Source organism: Macaca fascicularis, chromosome 20 (assembly GCF_037993035.2).
Source record: "Macaca fascicularis isolate 582-1 chromosome 20, T2T-MFA8v1.1".
Taxonomy (NCBI): domain Eukaryota; kingdom Metazoa; phylum Chordata; class Mammalia; order Primates; family Cercopithecidae; genus Macaca; species Macaca fascicularis.
In genome coordinates this window covers 83205378-83229777 of record NC_088394.1, presented here as the reverse complement: position 1 = coordinate 83229777, position 24400 = coordinate 83205378, and the positions used below count along the sequence as shown (strand labels likewise).

At 56.1% G+C, this 24400-nt stretch overlaps 1 protein-coding gene across 11 annotated transcripts in view; it reads left to right on the top strand.

The window, feature by feature from the left end:
• Positions 1-21438, top strand: part of FBXO31 (F-box protein 31) — a 56904-nt gene extending 35466 nt beyond the window's left edge. For 3 of the 11 annotated variants that reach the window (XM_074026624.1, XM_074026623.1, XM_045383123.3), the window contains 8 exons: positions 1379-1455; positions 4603-4770; positions 5434-5508; positions 12033-12142; positions 12913-13066; positions 14237-14637; positions 14771-14990; positions 16940-21438. In XM_074026624.1, coding sequence (XP_073882725.1) covers positions 1379-1455; positions 4603-4770; positions 5434-5508; positions 12033-12142; positions 12913-13066; positions 14237-14637; positions 14771-14954 — 1169 coding nt within the window. In that variant the 3' untranslated portion in view covers positions 14955-14990; positions 16940-21438. The remainder of the gene's footprint in view (positions 1-1378; positions 1456-4602; positions 4771-5433; positions 5509-12032; positions 12143-12912; positions 13067-14236; positions 14638-14770; positions 14991-16939) is intronic. The other 8 variants (XM_045383124.3, XM_005592733.5, XM_005592732.5 and 5 more) reach the window with 5 other exon arrangements.
• The last annotated feature ends 2962 nt before the right edge of the window (positions 21439-24400 follow it).

Here is a 24400-nt window from a genome sequence, read left to right as displayed (position 1 = left end):
CATGATGGGGAGGTGTCAGCAAAGCACCCTTTGTGTTGACTCCTCCTCCTGCCAGGTCTGTACTTTCTATCCGGTCACCCCTTCTCCCTCGGACCATCCCCCAGATCAGCTGCTATCCCCAGGCCCTACCATCAGGGGACCCAGGCCTGGTCAGGGAAAGTTGCTGGGTGCCACATTCTCCCCCATCGTCCCGCTCACTGCTTTCTCTTGACGGGTAAGGCTTCCCGAATGACGGGAACTGACGGTCGTGATGAAGGCGAGGCCGGTTTTATCAGGCATTTAGCAGCCAAGGGGTGGCTCATGAATGCAGATACAGTGCGGGGACTGGAGAGGAGCTGGGCTGGGCTGACCTGGGAGGCTGAGGCTGATGGAGAGCGGGCAGGTAGGGTGGAGAGGCAGGAAGGCTGGTGGCAGTCACATTGCTGAGGGCCTAGAGCCTGGCCAGGGAGCCATGGAGAGAGGCAGTGGGTGGGCTGGGGGTTCAGGCCTGCTTGGAGGGGAGGCAGCTGGTGCAGTGGCCCATACCCCATGGGGTGAAGACCAGGGCAGGGTCCAGGGACGGCTTTGAGGGTGACCTGGAGCTGCTCAGGAAGTAAGATGGCTCAGCCTGACCTGGCCATTGACTGGCAAGGAACAGGACGGAGAAGTTGTGTTATGGGCCTTTGGTGAGTGTGACATTGTCATTGTTGACATAGCTTTAAAGATCTGATTGCTTAGGACATGCCTTGTAGCGCTACCAGCGTCTCAGCATTTGGCAGGTGTAGTCCAGTTCTGTTTGCACTTCCTCAGTCTTATTTCTAGAAGGGAGAGTTCCCAGCCTTGCTTGATTTCCTCCCACTGATGGGAGGGTCATCACTTTACGGGAGGCTCATTTGACTTAGGCCTTCTGAGGGTAGTTTCATTCTGATAGATTTTTTTTTTTTTTTTTTTTTTGAGACTGAGTCTCACTCTTGTCACCCAAGCTGGAGTGCAGTGGCATGATCTCGGCTCACTGCAAGCTCTGCCTCCCAGGTTCATGTGATTCTCCTGCCTCAGCCTCCCAAGTAGCTGGGAATACAGGCACCTGCCACCACGCCCGGCTAATTTTTTGTATTTTTAGTAGAGACGGGGTTTCACCATGTTAGCCAGGATGGTCTCGATCTCCTGACCTCGTGATCCGCCTGCCTCAGCCTCCCAAAGTGCTGGGATTACAGGCGTGAGCCAGCGCGCCCGGCCTCATTCTGGTACATCTTTAGAGGCTTGGTGTGCATGTGTCTGGAGGGCTCTCTTGCAAGCCTTTTGTGAGTCCTCTTGGTTCCTTCCTCCCACTCGGGGTTCCCGGGCTCCCTGCGGCACGGTGGGTCTAACACAGAGACTTGCCCTTTCTTTCCTCCTGTAGTGCTTCACCGATACAGACACATTTTGGGATTGTGGCAGCCAGATATCGGGCCGTATGGAGGACTGCTGAACGTGGTGGTAAGTCCCGGAGCCTCGTGACGGGGTCTCTGCATGGGCAGGAGTGGTGCCTCACGTGGAGGAGTTTGAGGGCCTCTTCTACCTGGGAACAAGCTGCCCAGATGTGCCTTCGAGGTAATTGCCGAAAACTTCTTGCTCTGTCACTTTTCAGGGGCCAATTTTATTTTCCAAATGGGCAAAGATTCACTTAGAGCAACACTTTGGCCTCGTGGCCCGTCCTTGGACTCTGGTCGGAGGGGGTGGCTTGCGAGGGCCTTTGCTTCCTGGATGCCGAGGCCCAGCGTGCACATGTTGGCAGGGTCTGGAGCTCGCCCTCAGCCGCGTGCTTCCTTTCTTGGTCTTTGCCCCACATGTTCTAGCCATGTTGCACTCTGATGTCTGTTTCCTTGTGTTCTGCCGTGGACCCCTTCTGACTACCATGGTGTGGAAGGTGCTAGCACGTTGCAGGCGGAAGTCCAGGCTGGTGGCAGTCACCTCCATTTCCCTTCTCCCGGCAGCCTGCTGTGGGGTCTGAGGACCCGTGAGGACATTTCTTTCCTGTTTGTTGGGTCTGCCATGGCAGTGCCTGTCTAGTCCCGGGTACTCAGTCACGGCCGGAGATGGAAGTCTGGCTTTCTTTTTTATTAAATTCTCATTTTCTGGTGAAGTTTTCCTTCTCTTTGTTAATCTTTTTGGGTATAGTAGTGAAAGTTTCTTTCAAGTCTAGCCCCCGCCTTTTCTCCTGATCTCCAGGCATGCTGGCTACCCCCCACCCCTCACCATGCACCTGGGCACTTGTCTGGGTGCCGTGGCCGGGTCTCCCCAGGAGTCCCTGGCCCCGGCCAGCAGGCAGAGCTGAGTCAGAGCACCTGTTCTGCGCGGGCCCGGGGTGTGCGTGCATCTCAGGCTTGGGGAGGCGTCTCGTTCTTGTTCCGGGTCACTCTCCTTCCCAGGACACAGCCCTCTGTAGGGCGTAGCTGGAAGCCCTCCGTGCACTCCTTCCCCAGGGCCTGATTCCGCCTTTTCTCTTCCTGACTTTGTGAGTCATGCTTCGCTTGGCCCCTTTGCCTCTCAGCAGTCACTCTACTTCCCTTCTCCACCTCCCACCCTCACTCAGGATTCCACAGGTGCCTTGCGCAGCTGCCTGTGTGCGGCGTGGGGCTGTTCTCTAGTTGCCATCTTTGGCGTTTGGCTGCAGTAGTCCTGGCTCCTTTGTGGCCCTGATCTCCGCGTGTGCCTCTCCAGCCTGCGGGTGCCAGGCATGGGCCTTCCTCCCCAGCCAGTGGTCAGTGGCCTCAGGAAGCGGGGAGAAGGCCCTGCCCCTTGCCCCTCAGCCTGTCCCTTCTCTTCAGGGCCATGGGTCCTTGTCTCTGGGCTACCTTCATTGCTCTCTGATGTGTTCAGTCTTTTTTCTTTTTCTTGTTTTCTTCCTCCTGGAATTAGGAGACAGTGTTCAGTCTTCATGGCTGGTCTCGGCAGGAGGGCAGGTTTGATGGGAGCTCTGGGGCCGGGGCCAGGAGCAGATGTCTGCTCGTAGTTTTAGTTTCTGTGCTTCTCGGTCACCTGCCAATGTATGTTGAAAAGTAGCTGCTCATTCAACACAGTGAAGTCGTCCGACTTTTCTTGGTGTTTGCAGGGGTCCCTGTGGAGTGAGGAGGTGGTGCTCTGTGGGGTCTGCATGGCTTCCGGTCCACCCTCCCACCCTCTTCCCCTGTCTCCCTCCCACCCTGCGTCCCGCCCCCTGCGCCCTCCTGCTGGAGCCTCTTGAACGGAAAACCCCGCCCTGACTTTGTTGAGCTATGGGCAGGGGCCTGGCCCCTGAGGTGTCACTATTGCCATCGCTCTTGCTGTGTTGAAAACCCGGCGCTGGTGTTGTGGTTGTGCCCGGCTCCCTTTTGTGCACTCGGGACCAAGGGCTGAGCCCAGCGAGGGCAGGGCGGGTGTGTCTGTCTCCCCGTGGCCTCCGAGTAGGTTCTTCCGGGCCTGGCGTGCATGGCCCTCGGGCAGATGCTCCTCTGCGGCTCTGGGCTTTGCCCCCAGGTGGGGTTTGGGGCAGGGACACACAAGCTTCTCCGTTGTCATCTGGTAGGAGCAGCAGCTGTGGAGAAACCCGCTCTGCGTTTGTGTTGGGCGTTGCGTGGTCCAGCCTTGCTTTTAGGCTGTTTCCTCCGAGAGACCAGCCCGGCAGCTCACAGCGTGGGCAGATTGCGTTCCTTTCTTTTAGTGGAGGAAGGGTGGTAATTGTTTTTCTTACTGGCCGTGAGTAATAGAGTAAAAAAAAAAAAAACCCAAAAAGCAGTGGATGATTGGGGAAAGTGGAGTCCGTGAGAGAACGGCACCAGCTCATGCTTGACCCGGGCTCATTCGCCCCAGAAATGATGGAATTCTTTCCTCGGTTGCTGGAGCTAGAAGTCTCATGGGTCCTGGCTATCCCAGAAGAGGGTGATGCTAGGCTGTCCTTCCTTATAAGCATGTGGCCGCTGTACCCAGAGCATGCTGGGGCACACCCACCTCTGCGTTTGCACAGTCAGTGCCCAGACACGCGAGGACACATGGGCAGTGCACTCCTCGGCTCTTCCCGCTTCGGAGCTCCCCCGCCCCGAGGTCCTGGCGTCTGTCTCCTCCCCTCACTTTGGTTTTGAAGCAAATCCCAGGCCCGTGCGTTTCAGCTGTCCCTCCCTCCGTGCAGCACTCTTAAGAAAGGGCGTGTTTCCTGCATTTCCGTGTCACTGCCACACCTGACGAAAGTGGCAATTGTTCCTTCTGTTGCCTGTTGCCCAGGCCATGGCACGCTTCTCGGACCATCTCAAAGCCGCCTTTGAGCGGCAGTTTGTTCAGCTCAGGACGTGAACGAGGCCCTTGCACTGCCGTTGTTCACTCTTTCCTGTTGGGAAATGCACCCCGTTCCCTCTGTCCGGTCGGCACCTCACCTGGTCTCGCTTTCTGGATTATTCTGCCTCCTCCTGGTGTCCACCCCATCTTAGAGCTGGAAGATAGTGCTGGGCACTGGCTTGGATTCGAGGCACCTCGAGGGTGGGCGTGCGCGTCCCATGTGCTGGCCTGGCAGGAGCTCCTCTGTGCGATTGCAGTGCGGGGAGCCATGCAGGGCCGCTCTCACTCTGGCCTGGGAGCCGCTTGTGGACCTTTGCCCATCTCCTCCTCCTGTAGGTGGATGGTTTGTTCATCATCGGGTGGATGTACCTGCCTCCCCATGACCCCCACGTCGATGACCCCATGAGATTCAAGCCTCTGTTCAGGATCCACCTGATGGAGAGGAAGGCCGCCACAGTGGAGTGCATGTACGGCCACAAAGGGCCCCACCACGGCCACATCCAGGTGTGTGCGGGACTGGGTCCTCACTGTCCCAGGGCTGTCCTGTGTGGGCTCCACCCAGGCCCACTGTGCTGTTCTCAGCTGCAGACCTGGCCTGTAGCAGGTCAGCGGGTGGGAGGGAGCTCCGCCCTGCCCTGCTTTCTTGTTCACGCCTCCGTGGCGCGGTGGACTCCGCAGCGGTCACTTGCCGGACCCCTCTGTTGATTCTGCCCTCAGTTAGAGCCGCTGGTTCTTTGCAATTTCAGTTCCTCCGTTTCTTTTTTTCCTGTTTGCAAGAATATCAGTGTGGAATCAAGTGCGCTCTCTGTTCTCTGATTTGGTCTGGCAGTGGCCTCCATGGTGAGCGCAGCGTGTCATCTGCCACACCCTGAGTGTGAGACGCAGCCCTTTTGCTGCTCTGTGTCCCTGGGAAATGCAAACGCCCTCTCTGAGATGTGCCACCGCCTCCTGCTCTGGGGGAGGTGCCACTGCCGCCTGCTCTGCGGGAGCGTTGCTCAGGGAGACTAAGCCCCCTCTGCTGGCACCGCGTTGGTTGCATCTTGGGTGCCTGCAGCGGGGTTTGGTGGGTGTGGTGCAGGAGGGGTTGTGGCCACCTGCCTGGCGTGGGGGATGCTGTGACGACTCTGTTCCTCACTCTTCTCTTTCCTCGTATTGCGAACACTGAAGATTGTGAAGAAGGATGAGTTCTCCACCAAGTGCAACCAGACGGACCACCACAGGATGTCCGGCGGGAGGCAGGAGGTGAGCCCATGAGCCGGCCCTGTGTTCACGTGGCGTGGACCTTTCCCACGCGGGAGGGAAGTCAGCAGCATGCGACCTGCATGGTGGCCATTTCCCATGGTTCAGCCAGTATTGTTGGTGTAGACCTCGCATCCTGCACACTCGAGGAACAGCATTGTGCGGGCAGGCAGGTTGCCAGTCCCCTCCCACCACAGAACGAAGGAACTGCACAGGCCGTTTCTTTAGTTAGCTCTGCTTTGCCCCTTTGGTGGGCACATCCACTTGCTGTGGGGTTGCTGGGGAGTTGCTGGGGGGTTGCTGGGGGGTTGCTGTGGGGTTGCTGGGGAGTTGCTGGGGGGTTGCTGTGGGGTTGCTGGGGGGTTGCTGTGGGGTTGCTGTGGGGTTGCTGGGGGGTTGCTGGGGGGTTGCTGGGGGTTTTGCTGGGAGGCTGCTTCTAGGACGTGAGCTGCAGGGAGACCCGAGGGCTGCACCCAGAGCTCCTGAGTTTCCCACCCTCGAGCAGACTGTGTGGAGGCTTCCGGATCATGCCAGTGCAGGGGGGAAGCCTGTGTGTATTTTAATATTGCCCTTGAGTTTTAGCTTTCAAGGATCTAAGTCTTACTGCCATCTCAAAAAACACTCTTAAGAAGGAAGGTACGGCGGCTCACACCTGTATTCCCAGCTCTTTGGGAGGCTGAGGCAGGAGGATCACTTGAAGTCAGGAGTTCAAAACCAGCCAGGGAAACATAGTGAGACCCTGTCTCTACAAAACCCAAAAATATTAGGCAGGTATGGTGGCATGCCAGCTACTTAGGAGGCTGGGGTGGGAGGATTGTCTGAGCCCAGGAGGTGGAGGCTGCAGTGAGCTATGATCGCACCACTGCACTCCCACGTGGGTGTCTCAAAAGAAAAAACAAAAAATTAGCCAGGCACACTACCATGCCTGGCTAATTTTTTTGTATTTTTAGTAGAGATGGGGTTATGCCCTGTTGCCCAGGCTGGTCGCAAACTCCTGGGCTCAAGCCATCTTCCCACCTTGGCCTCCCAAAGTGCTGAGATTGCAGGTGTGAGCCACCGTGCCCGGCCAGGGTGTGTGTTTCTTAGCTAGTTTGAGTTTCTGGCGGTTTCCCCATCAGTCAGAGGACTGCAGAGAGGGTTAAGATGAACCAAATGTCCTGTTTCTTGGAATCCTTTGCAGGTGAGTGAGGTTCCTGTTTTCTCGAATAGATGGCATGTGAAGATGATCAATAATGGAAAGGTTTTCTTCATTTATTATGTTGTCATTTTAGATTTGGTTTTATATACAGAAACCTACAACGTATGTGTGATTGCTGTGGTTCAATTTTTTTTTTTTTGAAATGGAGTCTCGCTCTGTTGCCCAGGCTGGAGTGCAGTGGGGCGATATTGGCAATTCTACTGCCTCAGCCTCCCGAGTAGCTGAGATTACAGGCATCTGCCACCATGCTCGGCTACTTTTTGTATTTTTAGTAGAGATGGGGTTTCACCATGTTGGTCAGGCTGGTCTCGAACTCCTGACCTCAGGCGATCTGCCCACCTCGGCCTCCCAAAGTGCTGGGATTACAGGTGTGAGTCACTGTGCCGGGCCTTATGGTTCACATTTAATTGAAAAATGTCAACAGATTTTTCAAGAATAGAAACTCCTCAGCTGTTGAGCCCTTAAAAAAGAAAACCATATTATATTTCTGGTACTATATACTCTGGGATTAGGAAGAGTTTCTGTAAGCCAGCTTCTGTGCGGGCTCTTCGCTGATTTTGAACTGGAGTAGTATTTTTCCGGATTGTAAATATAACAACAGATGCTCCTTGTGGAAATGAGAGGAACCCCCGGGAGTGAAGGTGAGAGGGAAGGTTGTGCTGGAATCTTGATGGGGTGTGAATTTATGTTTCCCTTATTCTGAGTGAGGCCAACCTAGTGTCTTGGGGTCAGGAGCTCTCTGTGGGCGCTTTCTCAGGAGCTGTCTGCTCAGAGCCCGTGCCTCTCTTTCTGTTTGGTGTTGGCGAGTTTCAAGTGGGTTTGTGGGAGCTTGTTAACTATTTGGAAACTGAAGCCCTTCCAGATAGGAGTTGCCAGGTTTTTTTCTTGTTCATTTTTTTTTGTCTTTGGATTTGTCTTATGGTGTGTTTTCATCCTCGGAACTTTTTATCTTTAATGTTAATTTTCAGAGACGGGGTGTCTCACTTTGTTGCCCAGGCCGGTCCCAAACTCCTGGGCACAAGTGATCTTCCCGCCTTGGCCTCCCAAAGTTCTGGGGCTACAGGCATGAGCCACTGTGCCCGGCCGTATTTTTAATTTTTACATAAGCAGATGTATCCATCTTTCTTTAAAAGACTCTCAGTTTAGTGCCGTCCTGAGATCTCTCCCCGACCCAGATATGTTTACAAATGAGCTCATGCTTTTATTTTTCTCTCGTGTCTGTGTCTGGTTGTGTTGGATTTATTCTGATGTGAAATGTAAGGCTCAGCCCCAGCCTTGGTTCTGTGCAGACCTGCTCTGTTATCCCTACACTGGATGTGGAATAACCACACTTTCTCCATCAGTTTGTAGTGCTGCTTTTGTCCTCGGTTACCCTGTATATTTGGTTCATTTCTGGACTTGATATTGTGATCCATATGTCTGTCTACATGTCAGTACCCCACTATTCTAATTCTTGTAGTTTTTATTTGTTCTGAGACGTAGTCTCGCCCTGTCCAGTGCAGTGGTGTGATCTTGGCTCACTGCAACCTCCACCTCCTGGGTTCAAGTGATTCTCCTGCCTCAGCCTCTCTCCCAAGTAGCTGGGATTACAGATGCCCACCACCACGCCTGGCTAAGTTTTATATTTTTAGCAGAGACAGGGTTTCGCCATGTTGGCCAGGTTGGTCTTGAACTCCTGACCTCAGGTGATCTGCCCGCCTTGGCCTCCCAAAGTGCTGGGATAACAGGTGTGAGTCATCATCGCGCCTGGCCGAATTTTTGTAGTTTTATCACTATATTTTATTTTATTTTATTATTTTTGACTTAGAGACAGGGTCTCACTGTGTTGCCCAGGCTGGGCTCAAGTGATCCTCCTACCTCAACCTCCCAAAGTGTTGGGATTACAGCTGTGAGCCACTGCACTGGCCTGTCACTAATTTTAATTGTCTGTATTTGTATTCTATTTTGGAATGTTCCCGACTCATTTTGTTCATTTCGTGTATGAACTCTAGAAGCAGCTATTTCCCAGAAACATCCCTTTGCTGTCTCTTGTGATTGGAATTGCAGCACGCTTACGGTCAGTGTATGGAGCGCTGCCGTTTGTGTGATGTCCACACCCCATCCAACACACTCCCTTGGCTTGTCCTGCTCCTGAGCTCCCCCTCCCGGAGTTGACAGAGTGAGGGTGCCACTGTCCCAGGTAGGGCAGAGGCTGGTGACGGTGCTGCCCCGCCCATCCTAGAGTGACAGCGGCCTCTCCTCTCCTGAAGCGGCTGCACTGGCTGCGCCCTCCTGTGGGGCTTGTCACCTGGTCCCACAGTCACTTTTTCATCTTGAGGCCTGCAGTGTCCTCGCTCCTTTTCTCTCAGGACGTGTAGGGGTTCAGAGGGTGGGGGTCTCTGTGGATTCATGCACCAGCTGGGAGCTCCTCTCCACTTTGTAGCTAAGTCTTTTTAGGCCAGAGAGCAGGTAGGTTACTGGGAGAGCTGCGTTCCAGGAAGAGGACGTCCCAGGAGGTCTGGACATGGTGACACATCCTGATAATTTTCACAACTGAGGTAAAAGATTGGGCACAGGAATTCGGTACTGCCCTGTGCTCTGCTGGCTGATAACTTCTGGATCAGCACTGTGTTCGTCCATTTTCACACTGCTGATAAAGACATACCCGAGACTGGGTAATCTAAGTGAAAGAGGCTGAATGGACTCCCAGTTCCATGTGGCTGGGGAGGCCTCACAATCATGGTGGAAGGTGAAAGGCACGTCTTACGTGGTGGCAAGCAGAAGAAGAGAGAGCTTGCACAGGGGAACTCCCCTTTATAAAACCATCGCCTCTCTTGAGACTTATCCACTATCATGAGAGCAGCATGGAAAAGACCCCCACCCCCATGATTCGCTTACCTGCCACGGGCTCCCTCCCATGAAGAGCTACAGTTCAAGATGAGATTTGGGTGGGGACATAGCCAAACCGTATCAAGCACGTTCCAAGGGAGTGGAGTCCTGTCTGCAGGGAGGTTGGAGGGGCTGGGCCGTGGACAGGGGAGGCTGCGAGGGCAGTCTCTTTGGCATCGCTGCACCTCTGTGTGGGTCACCGCTGCCCTGGGAGGTCGTTCCTTGCGCCCAGGCTGCCTCATTGGCATGATCTGATGATGTTCCCAGGGTTGTGGGTTCCCTCAGCCCTGGGTCCTTGTGAGAAATGGGACCCTCGGGCCCACCCAGATCTGGCCTTTTCTCTATGGGTGCTAAATCTCAGGCCTGAGAAAGGAGCAGAGAGAAGGGAGGATGGGCCATGCTCCTGTCCCAAGCGGCCAGCAGGCGTCCTTGTCACCCTCAGCCCCTCTGCCAGAGCTGCCGTGAGGGTCGCGAGGACAACGTGTTTAGTGAGCAGGCCCTGGGTCAACGTGAAGTGGATCGTTGTCGTGCATGTCCTGGGCTCCCTGTTTTTTTTTCCTTGTATGTATTGTGTGGCTTGTATGTATTGCTCTGATAAGTTATTTCATAATAAACATGCTCGGGACGGCCTTGTTCTGGGTAACAGGGTCTGGCTGGTAGTCCCGTTGCTTGGACCTCTTTATGCAAACTGAGGTCATGGCAGCAGGTGCACACTCGTCTTCCTGGTGGTGTCAAGTTGAGGTCTCATTACTCACGTAACGTTGAAATCTTTCTTCATTACATTCAGTTGCTTTTGATTCTGTTATTTAAAGAGCCTTTCCTCAAGTTTAGCCAGTCAAGTTTTAATTTTGATGAGGTCCAATTTGTGAAACTTTTTGTTTTCTTTTATGGTTATTTTCTGAGTCCTAAAAAACATTCTAAAAATGGAGTCTTAAACTCAGTTTGCAAAGACAGGCTCCATTTCTTTTTTTAGAAATTTGGTAGTGTCACATCAGGTTCTGCATTTGTGTGGAGGCCTGTGCCCCATCTTGAATGATGTTGTGTGTGGTATAAGGCGGGATCATGGTCCCTTCTTCTCTATATGAAAACCCAACTGACGAGCACCTTGCTGAAAACCTTCCTTCCCTCAGGGCAGGCACGGGCACCTCCGCTGCAGTCAGGCAGCTGGGTCCGCGGGGGGTTTCTGGGCTGCTGGCTCTGTTGGTGCCTGTGTGAGGCCTGAGGCTTGCACGCCATCTCGTGACGGGAGCTTGTACTGGGCAAGTCCTGAGAGCGGCCTGGTCCTGCTGCTTTGCTCTTCGCCTTCCTGATTGCCTGTCTGTCCCGTTCTTTGCTTTTCCATAGGAATTTCAGACTTGGCAAGTCCAGTCTGTGTAGTGCCTTGTGGACTTGTGGTTTGCATGAGGTTGGATCTGTAGAGCAATCTGGAGAGAACTGCTCTTGGAATGGGGCCTAGATGGCTCCCAGGCCACGCACATGGCATCTCTATGTACCCAGGCATTTTTACTTCTTTTCAGCAGTGTTTTGTGATTTTCAGAATAGATCTTAAATGTATTTTGTAACATTTATTCCCAAGTCTTATGTTTTTTGAGGATTTTGAACATAAGAGTTTTTTAAATTTCATTTTTATATTTTGTGCTGCTAGGACACAAAAATCCAGGTGGCTTCTCTGTTGACCATGTGGTCCTGCCAGGTGCTCAGGGCAGCCCCTACAGTGATTTCTGTTTCTTGTCAGAGTTTGGAGCAGTGATGTGTGAAAGCGATTGACCGTAGTGTTTCCTCTTTTTTGTGAGTTGCTTATGCGTCCCTTTCGGAGTTAAGTCTAGATAATGACTGGAAACACTGTATTGAGCTAGGAATTTGGAAGTTTGGATGAATTCCGTAAATTGTGTAGAATCAAACCATTACGCATCATGTGATAGCAGAATGCAGGGTGGACTGCTGGGGCTGCAGAGTTTTTGGGAGCCCCCTTAGCAAACCTGCTTTTCCTTTGAAAAAGGAAAATCCGAGTCACTGGCCGAGGGCTCAGTGTGTCATCCTTGGGTGACTTGCATGGCTCAGGGTTGCTGGTGAGGGTCCCGGAACACTCAGGCTCCTAGGAGCCAGAGAAGCAGGCTGAGGGGCGCTGCGGTGCAGAGCCAGGGTCTGTAGATGCTGTTCCTGCCCCACTGGTGGGCACGGAAGGGAGGCCCACTCCCCACAGTCCCTGCTGCTTCCCACCCAGCAGACCAAGGGCCCGGGACCTTCACTTTTTGTTGGCAGGCACCTCTGACATGGGGTCAAACCCGGCAGCTCCCCTTTCTCTTCCCAGCACCGAGTCCATCCTGCCCCACCGGGAGGGCCCTGCAGGTGCCTGTGCGCTGACAAAGAAGGACGCACTGTGTCCTCTCAGTGGCACAGCTGGCAGCCTCTTCACAGCCTCCTGTCATATTGATATTCATGATCTGTGTTCTTTTGGAAGGAGTTTCGGACGTGGCTGAGGGAGGAATGGGGGCGCACGCTGGAGGACATCTTCCACGAGCACATGCAGGAGCTCATCCTGATGAAGTTCATCTACACCAGTCAGTACGAGTGAGTGCGGCTCCTGCTCGGTGCTGGGGCGGCCCTCTCCTGGGGTGTGCTGGGGGCGGCCCTCTCCTGGGGTGTGCTGGGGGCGCAGGCCTGTCCTGGTGGGTGCTGGGGCATAGTCCTCTGTCCCAGTGGGTGCTGGGATGTAGCCCTCCAGCTGGGTGCTGGGGTTCAGCCCTCTCTCCTGCTGAGTGCAGCCCCTCTCTGGGTGCTGGGAGCATAGTTCTCTCTCTCTGTGGGTGCTAGGGCACAGTCCTCCCTCTCCCAGTGGGTGCTCGGAACACAGCCCCTCCCTCTGTGGCTGCTGGGAGTGCAGGCCTTCCTATAGCTGCTGTGGCACAGCCCCGGCCCCCGTCCTTCACCCGAGTGTCTGTTTTTGTCTGATTTCTTGTCACCCCCACCAGCACTGGTACTCTAGAGGTCAGCCCCGCTCAGCCCAGTGTGGGGGTCCCCTCCATGGTGACTTGGGCTCCTTTCCTCCGGGTAATGGAACAGACTGGCACTTCCTTTCCTCTCCTGCCTAAAGCTCTGCCCTGGCCCCAGTGCTCCCCTTAACCCCAGAAGTCTTGTTGGAAGCGGGCGTGCAGGAGGGTGGGGGGGGCGAGGGCTCCCCCATGCGCATTGCTGCCCACAGGCCTGGTGGACACTTGGCCCCGGTTGAGCTGAGCTGCCCGCCCTACCCCGCCCTGCAAAGCTTGGCCCTGGCGCCTTGGGCGTTATCAGTCCTGCCTGCCTCGCGAGGTGTCCTGTACTGACCCTCCTGCTCCCCACAGCAACTGCCTGACCTACCGCCGCATCTACTTGCCGCCCAGCCGCCCCGACGACCTCATCAAGCCTGGCCTCTTCAAAGGTACCTATGGCAGCCACGGCCTGGAGATCGTGATGCTCAGCTTCCACGGCCGGCGTGCCAGGGGCACCAAGATCACGGTGAGTGGCGGCTGCCCTGGTCAGCAGGGCTCTGGGAGCACCCGGCCCAACTGGGCTTTGGAGTCAGGGAACTTGGGCAGACACAGATCCCGGCACCCTTGGCTGTGGAGTCAGGGAACTTGGGCGGACACAGATCCCGGCACCCTTGGCTGTGGAGTCAGGGAACTTGGGCGGACACAGATCCCGGCACCCTTGGCTGTGGAGTCAGGGAACTTGGGCAGACACAGATCGCGGCCCCTTGCTCCTCAGAGTGGGCTTGCACCCGCAGCCCTGGGAGCTTGGGAAAGCAGATTCTTGGGCCCCAGCCAGCCCCACTGCACCAGAATGGCATTTCCACAAGACCCTCAGGGAGTCTGTGTGCTTCCAAGGTGGCCTTTCCACACCACTGCTCAGCCCTGGCCAGCCTGGCAGCCCTGGGGGGTTTAGGAAGTGCGGACAGCAGACCCCACACAGGCTCAGATTTAATTGGGGACAGCCCGGGAAAGGGGCCCCTCCGGCAGCTGCATGGAGACCCTTGTGCTCGCAGACAGCTCCCACCGTCGGGGCTTCAGCAGCTCCTGTCCTTGGAGTGGCCTGAGGGTGGGCTGTGTGGTGAGCCCAACAGTATCGCCTCTCTCGGGGCTGTGAACAGGGGCTCGCCCCCTGCCAGGGCTCCTGGCACATGCTGCCCGCCTGCCCTGCGTGGTTATTGGGATCCTGGCAGACAGTGCCTGAAGGGGCAGAGCCTCTTCCCCAACCCTCCAGGGATCAGGGCCACATCTGTCATGATGGGGCATTCCCTGGACTCCAGAGTTTTGGCTCCCGGACTCCTCACAGAGTTTTGGGGCTGAAGCATCTTCCCAGGGCTCGGCTCCAGTGCTGTGCCTTTTAGGCGGACAGATCTGGGCTGCCCCCTTGGGCTGCTGCCCGGCTCTGGGATGTTCTTTGAACTTCTCTGAGGGCAGTTGAGCAGGTGTGAGCCAGCCACCATCCTCAGGGGCACTCATAGGCGTCGCTGGCCCTCGCCACTTTCTAAGGGATTCTGAGACTTCTTCCTCTGTCAGGGATGCTGCTAAGTCAGTGGGAAGGCTGATGCCAGCTCGCTCAACCAGAGGTGGGTCTGGGCTGGAGCCCGCACAGCGGTGCTGCTGCTGCTGGCCCGAGCCCTGCTGACCACCACCCGCTCCACAGGGCGACCCCAACATCCCTGCCGGGCAGCAGACGGTGGAGATCGACCTGAGGCACCGGATTCAGCTGCCCGACCTCGAGAACCAGCGCAACTTCAACGAGCTCTCCCGCCTTGTCCTGGAGGTGCGCGAGCGGGTGCGCCAGGAGCAGCAGGAAGGCGGGCACGAGGCGGGCGAGGGTCGCGGCCAGCAGGGACCCCGGGAGTCCCAGCCAAGCCCTGCCCAGCCCAGGGTGGAGGCGCCCAGCAGGGGCCCAGACGGGACACCTGGTGAGGACAGTGGCAAGCCCGGGGATGCCTCGGCCGCAGCTGAGCCGCCTGCCCAGTGTGGGCAGGGGCAGCCATTTGTGCTGCCCGTGGGCGTGAGCTCCAGGAATGAGGACTACCCCCGAACCTGCAGGATGTGGTAAGGATGCGGCGGGCACTGGGGCCCGAGGGTGGGACAGCATGTGCTTCAGTGAGGGTCCCAGCCCCACACGCAGCACGGGCGGAGAGGGCCTGTGACCTCACAGAGGGCAGCAGCCAGTGCTTTGGGACAGGAGTGGGGCCTCTGACCCCTTGGGCCACATCCCCCAGCACCTGAGCAAGCAGCCGCACAGCTGGGTCCTGTCCTGGAGGCTCCTGTCCTTCCACCCCTTCTGGGGTACCTCAGAGCTACAGGAGCACAAGGTCTGCAGATGCCTCACATCCCTGCAGCAGTGCCGCTCCCCCAGTGGCTTCTAAAGCTACGTGTTTCCAGTCAATCAAGTGAAAGAACAGGTAAACTGTCCAGCAGCTTTGAAAGCAGGAAATGAACAAGACCCCTTCCCCACCCACCCCGTGGAAAGCTTGCCTGGGTCGCCTGGGTGTCCACCCACCCTGTGGAAAGCCTGCCTGGTTTGGTGTCCTCCTGGTCAGCGCCTTGCTGGTCACCTTCAGCCATCTCCCAGTGCGTGGTTCACATGCGGGTCCTGCTTTCCTGCCCCTTCCCTCCTCCGTGCCTGCCTGCCTCTGCTGTGCCGGGCCAGTGCCTGGGTGGCCAGTGGAGTGGATACCAGCTGAGACTGCGTGGGAGGGGCTGGCATTGCCGCTGCCCCTGCAGGGCTTGGGCAGCTGACATGGGACGAGGCCTGCGCAGCTCCCAGCTGGTGTCTTGCTGACCTTTTAAATACAGTTTTGTCTGGGCCACTGCCTTCAGTGCCTCAGGCCCCTTGCCATTCAGGCTGCTCCTCATAGATGAACAAGGCCCTTGCCCTGTGTCCTTACCCTTTACAGCTGTTTAAATTCAAGTGAACTGAAATTGAATAAAATGAAAAATCCAGGCCCTCAGCCGCCCAGGCCATGTTTCAAGTGCTTCATGGCCACATGTGGCTGGACAGTGCGGCTCTAGAACATTCCATCACCACAGAGGGTTCTGCTGGACAGTGGGCTTGGGGGCCATTTTGAGGGTCCACCTGTCAGTTTCCTGGCATCAAAGTCATTCTGCCATTGTCAAGTTACGAGTCATTGTCCTTTTACCTACAAGCCATGCCGTCGTGTGTCTGCATTTCCCACTAAACTTGCCATCATGGAGGGAAGGGTGCAGCTGGCCCAGCTCCTGGAGGGGTCTGGATGTCTGGGCGGGGCTTTCTTCATGTTCCCATGTATGATAATGGTGACTGGGGTTTACAGAGAGAGGCATGCAAATAGTGTTGGAGTGTTGTTTTAGCTGATGTAAATGTTTGAATAGCTAAAAAAGGAAAAAGCTCTGTTACCCTTCAAAAATCTCAAAACCCCCCATACTTCACAACCAGCTTAGACCCAGTTTGCGAGTCGCAGCACATGCTGTGGCCACTGGCCAGGAAGCCCTGTCCAGCCCCTCTCCCCAGCTAACCTGCAGGACAGTCCCTGCTGTGCTGAATATGGGGGCTCCCAGGCCCTTCCCTTAGTTTATGGGTCTGCAGGGCCTGTCCACGGCACCTATACGGGGAGTGCCTGTTGCTTTTGTTCTGACCACAGTGCGATGGCTGCACCTGCCTCTGGTCACTGGAACTTCTCCCTGCACCTGAGAAGCCTCAGGTCCAGGTCCTGGTCCACGGGGCTGTTCTCCCCCGGGGCCTTTAGAGCCTCAGTGGTGATTCCAGGCCAGCTCCTTACTTCTTGTCATCTGTTGGAAGAATTTAGCTGCTTGCAAGACAGACATAAGTGTCTTCCTGTCTGATGTTGACTTCAAAGCCATAAGTGGGTGTTTGCGAGTTTTTCCTTCGGAGTTAGTGTCAGATGCAGGCTGTCTGTGTTAGAGCTCATTGTATGGGGACATAACTCCCAGAAATCAAGCTTTTTTTCCACGTTGGGCCTGCTTTATGAAACGTGTGTTTTGGATCAGAGCTCTTCGAACCTGCAGAGACCTCTTGTTTCCGTTCAGTGACTCGGCAGTGTGCAGTCAGTGGGTGAGTCCCTCTCACGGGCACTGCGAGTCAGCGCCCATCCGCCGAGCAGCCCCGAGCTCTGGCCTCTGCGTCCATCATCAGGTGGGCTTGGCCTGCACCCGTAGCTACCCCTTCAGAGACAGGCTCAGCCCACGCCCCCAGCTGCCCCTGCAGAGACAGGCTGGCTCTGGGAGTCAGCTTCTGGCTGATGAACAGTGGATGTGGCTCTTGTGGCACAGAGCAGGTCGCAGAATGCTGGATGTGGCGTGCACTGGACTCAGCCCTCCCCCAGCTCACACTTTCCCTCTTGTTTCTGTTCAGTTTTTATGGCACAGGCCTCATCGCGGGCCACGGCTTCACCAGCCCTGAACGCACCCCCGGGGTCTTCATCCTCTTCGATGAGGACCGCTTCGGGTTCGTCTGGCTGGAGCTGAAATCCTTCAGCCTGTACAGCCGGGTCCAGGCCACCTTCCGGAACGCAGATGCGCCGTCCCCACAGGCCTTCGATGAGATGCTCAAGAACATTCAGTCCCTCACTTCCTGACCGGCCACGTCCTTGCGGCCACATCCTGGGCGGCTCTGGGGCTCTGGACTCTGACCTGTGAATAGAAGCAGCATGCACTTTGGAAATCCGGCCTTTTGACCAGAACGCACACCTCGTCGGGGGTCCCAGCCCAGCCACCCCACAGCACTTTATGTAGAGAGTGTGACATAGACCTGCATATTTGTCAGTGCCATGATGGAAGAAGCTGAGCATGTCTTACCAAAAAAAGAGAGAACGAGCTGGAATACAGCGGATCTAGGGGGACAGCCGCGGGACCGCGTGAGAATTGAAGCGGTGGGGTTGCCGCACCCTGGGCTGGCTGGCGGTTTTCTCAGGAAACAGGACCCTCTGGCGCTCTTTTCCCGTGAGCGGATAGAATGATAGACTGGGTCGTGTGTGAGACGCATGTGTTGCACCCCACCCCGTTGGGGGAAGCCGGGCAGCAGTGGCCTCTGGGAGGGAGTCAGGAAGAGGCAGACAGCTCAGGCAGCGCAGGTGTGATGGGCACAGTGTGCGGAGAGCAAGCTTGGGACGTTGATAGGATCTCAGGCTTGGGGCCGGGACTCTGGAGTGAATCCCCATTTCTCTACCGGCTCGCTTGGAGTTTGGACAGAAGCATTTCACCTCTGATCTCAGCTTCCCCACCTGTTGAGTGGGCTTAGTGACCTGAGTCACTAGGGAATGTCACTGTGAATGCACGGCCCAGCCCACTCACCTGCCCCGGCCCCTCTTCTCCAGCTTTGGAGCCAAGGCCATCGTTCCAGCCAGTTGACTGTCCTTGACGGCCAGTTCCAGACAGGGCGTTTGTTTGGTCCCTGCCTTCCTCCCTGCACACACATGGTGTCAAAACCAAGCTGCTGGCACTTCCTCCAGAACGCAGGGCTCCAGGCCCGCTTGTCTGAAGCAGTGTGTGGTCCACACAGGTGCCAGGAGTGCCCATGGGAGGTGACGAGGAAACCCCTTTGCAGGTGAGGGGATGGCTTTCTAGAAAAGCCACATCTGCAGCTGGGGACACACTTTGGAAAGCGGGACCCTCCAGCTTGGAGACCCCGTGGACTGACGCCTCCAGGGCTGTGTGCCCCGTGTCGTGTTAACCTGCGTGTGGGGGCCCTGTCTGAGGTCTTGGCTGAGGTTGGCATCTCCTGAAGAACAGAGTACGGTGCCTGGAGCTGGCCCTTCCCCCAGCCTGCAGCCAGCTCTGTGCCCGAGTGGGTGTCCCCAGCGAGTCTTCCCTCTCTGCCGCTTGTCCTTGTGTCTGGGCTGCTCCAAGCCTTTGTGCTGGGCGCCCTGGACATGTCCTGCTGGTGAGGGACCCCGGGAAGATGACAGTCTGTGTGCCTTTGTGTGGAGACCAACCTGAGGATGTCCTGGGAAACGTTTTCCTGATGAATTTCTCCTTGACTGGCCTTTAAAAAAAAAAAAAAAATTCCCATTGCCCAGCCTCAGTGCATTTGGCAAATTCTTACTTCGCGTCCCAGAGTCAGAGAATTGGCAAAGGCCCATAAATGGTAATCTGGCTGGCCTGGGAGAAAGACTCAGGAGAAAAGCCAGTGGAGAAGGTGCCGCTCCAAGGCGGCAGCAGGGCTGCCCACCCGTGAGCCACGCAGACCCCCAGGCGTGCCTGCCGGCTCTCGTGTGTGGCCCCAGTTTCCAGCGGCTTTTGCAGCATTAGCCTACAAGCTTTGCCACTCCCTGCCCTCTGTGGTGGTCACTGTTTTTCTCTCGTGCCAAATGAGGTGGTCTCTGAGTGACAGTGACTGTGGCCTTGCAGCCTGGAGGACCCTTGGCATGTAGACTTGGCACCATTGGAGATTCACCATTGTTTAAATAAAATCAAGCAAATGCATTTTTACCAAGAGCCCGAGGCTGGCTCTAAGGGACCCAGGCCATCAGAGGCGCACCCTCTGGGGCTTGAAGAGCACACTGCAGGAGACGAGTGCTTCTGATTAAAGGAATCTCAGATCTCACGTGCGCTTCCAGTGTTTGGGTATAGAAATGGCTTCCACCCATCATGTCTCAGCCATGGCTGTGGTCAGCTCATGTGGCTCCTGGTGTGTGTGTTGGGGGGGTCTGTCCGTGGTGGTGACCTGCGGTGATGCCAGGCAGGGCCAGAGCTACACAGCCAGGAAAGGGAAGCCTTTTTGGCCACACAGCCAGTCTCTCCAGTTGTGACTACAGGCCTTGTTTTTTCCACTCCAACGCGTTCTTATCCAGTTCTTGGCTCCGGTTCTGTAGGGACATGCATAGAATCTGTGTGTCTCGAAACACAGCAGCTTCCCTTATGGGGGAAGACATCCACCCTCTTGGGAAGCTGCAGGTGAGAACTCGGAAGGGCTGATATCATCGGAGGCCCTATCAAGGGCAGCTGAGAGTTGGATAAAACCGTTTCCAAGGAGGAGGCTGAGTAAGCCAGTTCAGGACAGCCAAGCGCATTGGGCTTGATTGGGGAAGGTGGCAGGTGGAGCTGGGAGGTTGGGGCTGTCCACCGTTTGCACCACGGGTGCCTTTCCCTCGCTGTGCCACTCCTCTGGGGCAGGATCAGGTCTGCTCTCTGGAGTGGGGCTGCCTGCGGTGCAGCTGTGCACGCCTGGACGTGCTTTTTATCACTCGTTTAGAAATGATGTGATTGAAGATTTCAAACAGGTCATTGGAAGCTTTTCTGTACCGGCACTGAATGTTTGCACGAGGAAGTTGCAAACGACTTCTATAGGCTGAGATTCAAGGTGAGTGGTATTGGGGTCCCTCAGCCCACCTGGGCCCTGACCTCAGTGTCCGCTGCTGTGTGTGAGTGGCTTTGCGGGCCTGGTGGCGGGAGAACCTCAGGCTCCCTTATTCCTTGTTCCTGACCATGCCCTGGGCCCCTTCGGTCTGGCTGTGGCTCTGTGGTGTCCCTGCCCTGACACTGGGCACCTGCATCCCTAGCAAGCCCATCTGGCACACGAGGGGGCGGGGGCGGCCGTGGCCTTCCTCTAGTCACATGTCCTGCTGGCCGCTCCATTTCAGCTTTGTGCAGAACCAGGTTGGAGCTGGAGGTTTTTCTCTGGGAACCTGCATTTGTGCTGCAGCCGCCTGCGAGGGCCCTCCAGCCACTGGCTCTGGCTTCCCTGACTCCTCAGGGCTTGTTCACCCCCAGGCTTTCTCGCCTGCACATGGTTAGGCCATTTTCAGTGCTCGTGGGAGTCACGGACAGCAGCAGAACCTCCTCAGCCCCTTGGTTACTTCAGAACGCCTGCCCACATGCATCTTCCAAGCTCGTGTTGTCCTCATGGCTGTGGGGTCTCAGGTGCGAACAGGAGACACTGAGCTGTGGTCCACCATCCGAGGCGCTGCAGAAAGCAGCTAGGCTCTTCTAGGATGTTTCCATTCTGGTTGCTACCTTCATGGTGTAACTTTTAAGAACACGTATGGGAATGTGCTCATAGAACCACCACCTGCCCTGAGAAGAAAACTCCTTGAATCACGATCAAGTCCAGTGTTAACGTGACCCAGCCTGTCTTTACTCTGGGGAGAGACCAGGGACATCATTTGACTACGCATCCTCAGAATTATTTAGAGAAGAAAGCAGCAGATAATTTCCATTCGGCTGGTAGTTTTTTGTTGTTTTTTTGAGACAGGGTCTTGCTCTGTCACCTGGGCTGGAGTGCAGAGGCATGATCACTGCCCACTGAGGCCTTGACCTCCTAGGCTCAAGCCATCTGCCCACATTAGCCTCCCAAATAGCTGGGACCACAGGTACCCACCACCACCACGCCTGGCTAACTTGTTTTTGTAGAGATGGGGTTTTGCCATGTTGCTCAGGCTGGTCTTGAACTCCTGGGCTTAAGTAATCCACCCGCCTCTGCCTCCCAAAGTGCTGGGATTATAGGCGTGAGCCACTGCGCCCAGCCTTGGCCTGCACTTTGAATGGGAATGAGACTGTGCAAACTGTGGAATAACCTGTGCCACCCACAGCTCAGTGGCTTGCGTGCCAGCCCTCCGGGGCTGCTGGCCGGGAGACTAGCCAGAGCACGAGGGGGTCAGAGCTGTGTGGTTTTGGCCTGATTCTGCATTTGGTTGTTCCTGGAGGCCATGTAGCCTGCCTGCGTTAGGAAAGCACTGTGCCATCTGATCGTGAGCCCCTCCGCGCCCCCTGGTAAGGTGACCTTGCAGCAGGAGCTGTGCCCTGCCCGGGTAGGCACCCACTGGGTAGGACCGGAGCAAGCCTGGCAGCCGCCACCTGCACCCACGCACTTGTGTTTCTCCTCGCAGTTTTAAGTAAATCTGTTTTTGAAGGCTTGTTGTGTGTTTTGTGATTTGTTTCTTTGGGAGCATGTGTCAGATGGAGGCGAGAGCCTTAAGCCATGCGGGCTGTCGGCCTGGGAACCCAGACTTCCCAGCTTCTTGACAAAGCGTCAAATTTCCTGCGTTGACAGAAGGGAGCATTGAAGGGATGCCTTGGAGCCCAGACAGTGGTTGTCCCTGTGTCCTTCCCTTTGACCTGGCATCAGAGGTATCTCCAGTCCCAACCCAGAGGGGTTTGGGCCCCAGAGGGTTTTCTTAGATTTAAGCCAAAGTGAATTGCATCATCTGCGACCAGCATAGATACGGGAGGGAATGTGCTCAGAGCCAGGCAGACGAAGTGAGGATCTCATTGATCTTTCTTTTCTGTTTACTAAAGTAGTACGTTCTTGTAAACAGTTCAAGTATTTAGCAAAGACAGCGAAAGTACCTCCTGTTCTCATCCCAGCCTCCCCGTGACTCACTGCTGCTAATTAATGCTGTTAGCTTGGAATTGTAGAAAAAGGATGTTTTCCATGGAAATGCACTCAAAGTACACCATCGACTGGCAGAAATTGGCAAGTGTGATTTTCCAAGTGTTGGCAGTGATGCCGGGGAACAGGAACGCAGGTGGGACAGCTGTTTTGGGGACAGCTGGTGCTAGCTCATGACACTAAGGACATGGGCCCTGGGATTGGCAACTGCGTCCTGAGGGCCCGGGCATGGGCCACGCAGGGATGTTCATTGCCACACTGTGACACCTGTCACAGGCCGGAAGGAGGCGGGTGGACTACGGGGGAGCCACCCATGCTGTCACCTGGCAGACGGGCACACAGCCTTGTTCTGTTGCAAAACAAGTGAGAGATGGTATTGGTGTAACACTTAAAAATGCAAATGATTTTTATCTATTCACGTGTGGTGAAAAGCTGAAGACACGCGTAGGAATAGTATGGTCACATCTAGAGGTATCGGAGGGTAGAACTTCAACTCTGTTTTGCTTTAAAAAGATTAAGGCTAGGCCGGGTGCGGTGGCTCACGCCTGTAATCCCAGCACTTTGGGAGGCCGAGGCGGGCGGATCACAAGGTCAGGAGATCAAGACCACGGTGAAACCCCATCTCTAAAAATACAAAAAATTAGCCGGGCGCGGTGGCGGGCGCCTGTAGTCCCAGCTACTCAGGAGGCTGGGGCAGGAGAATGGCGTGAACCCGGGAGGCGGAGCTTGCAGTGAGCCGAGATCGCGCCACTGCACTCCAGCCTGGGCGACAGAGCGAGACTCCCTCTCAAAAAAAAAAAAAAAAAAAAAAAAATTAAGGCTCACACGGCAGAACTAGCGTCTATTCACCTGTTGATCCTGATACCATTGATTACGAGCACCCCCCCCTTTCTGTGTGGTTCAGAAACAAGCCCCTCAGGCAGGACACAGTGCCCGGGGCAGTGATCTGCAGGCCCACCCACTGCCATCTCTGCTGGTCTCGGGGTTGCCGCATGGCCTGCCAGCTGCGGCTGCTTCCTGGGCCCTGAGCGCCCTCCAGGGAGAGCAGGCGATCATGGGTCCCCGGCCGTGGGCACTTCCTTCTCTACTTTCAGGTTTGCGGCTATTTCCTGGGGCCTGGGTCCTGTCCCGGGGCCAAGCCATGGGGTCATCCTCAGCTGCACGGGGCGTGCCAACTACAAACGAGTCACTCGCTACAAGCAGCACCATGCAGCCTCCTGTCTGGACGAGACCCTGTACCCCGCAGACTGGAGACGCACCCCGATTTCCCAGGTCACAGCGGGCAGTGTGGATCTGATAAGGGACTAAATGCGGCATCTTTCATACGTTTCTCTTATTTTAAAATGAAAAAAAAAATCAGGTCATGGGGAACGAGTGGAAGGCTGCTGCCTGCTGCAGTTCCCCTCTTGCTCTGAGAGAGTGGACAGCCCAGCCGGGGGGACCTGCTCTGGGCCTGGGTACCGCAGCCTCACCTAGACACAAGGGCAGAGGCTTTGTTCTCCAGGGATCTGACACCAGCATCCTCCTGGGTGCTCAGACCTTGGGCTTTTCTGTCTGCTGCTGGGGTTGAGGGGACAGCAGATGGGCAGCGAGGACTGGTGGCTGCCTAGGCTGGCCGTGCCTAACACCAGTGGGTGAGGCGGAGGCTGAGAAGGGATTGTGGCTGGGTCACCTGGGCCCAGATGGAGCTCAGTCCTCCCTCTGGGGACCGCTTGGCTGTGCTGCCCTTGGAGGCATGGCACTTTGCCCACCCAATGGATGGCGGGGCTTCAGCCTTCCTCCCCTTGCAGGGGGTGGGGTGCCCGGGGTCCTCCCTTTGTCCCCTCTCTTTAGGGGAGGTCCCTTTTTGCAGTGTGACCTCTAGTGGGTATTTAGGGTCACTGCAGAGGGTTGCCCCCAGCCAGCAATGCGAAACAATGCCATTTGGATAGTTTCCAAACCTACCCTCGCCCCCTCCCCATTTTGACTTGAAAATCCCCAAGTGACAAGGCAGCAATGCATATCCTTCCTATCTTCGCCTCTGTCTCTCTCCTTCCTGCGGGGGGCGATCCCTGGCGCCTTCCCTTCTTCCTTGTGTGCTGGCCTGGGCCCTCCCTGTTGCCGAAGCCCACCTGCACTGCCTCTGAGCCGCAGAGGTCCTGGAAGCAAGGTGGAAAGGCACTCGAGGGCCGGGGGAGGTGCCCCTGCAGCGCTGTCCCTCCCCACCAAACAAGGAGCCGGGCTCTGCTGGGTGTTCTCCATGGCACCATGTTTGGCAGACATTAACCACGGAACAACCAGGGGTGCTGGTGTGGCTGGGATCAGCCCACTCCACAGGAGAGAAAGCAGCAGCTCAGAGAGACTGAGTAATTTGCCCAGGGTCACAAAGCCAGGGAGTATTAGCCCAGGGCCCCAGCCCCGCAGCCTCACCTCTCCCGAACGTGCGCCTCTAGGAAGAGCCGCCGTCGGTGACTCAGTTCAGCTGTTCTGGGACCCTTGCACCAAGTG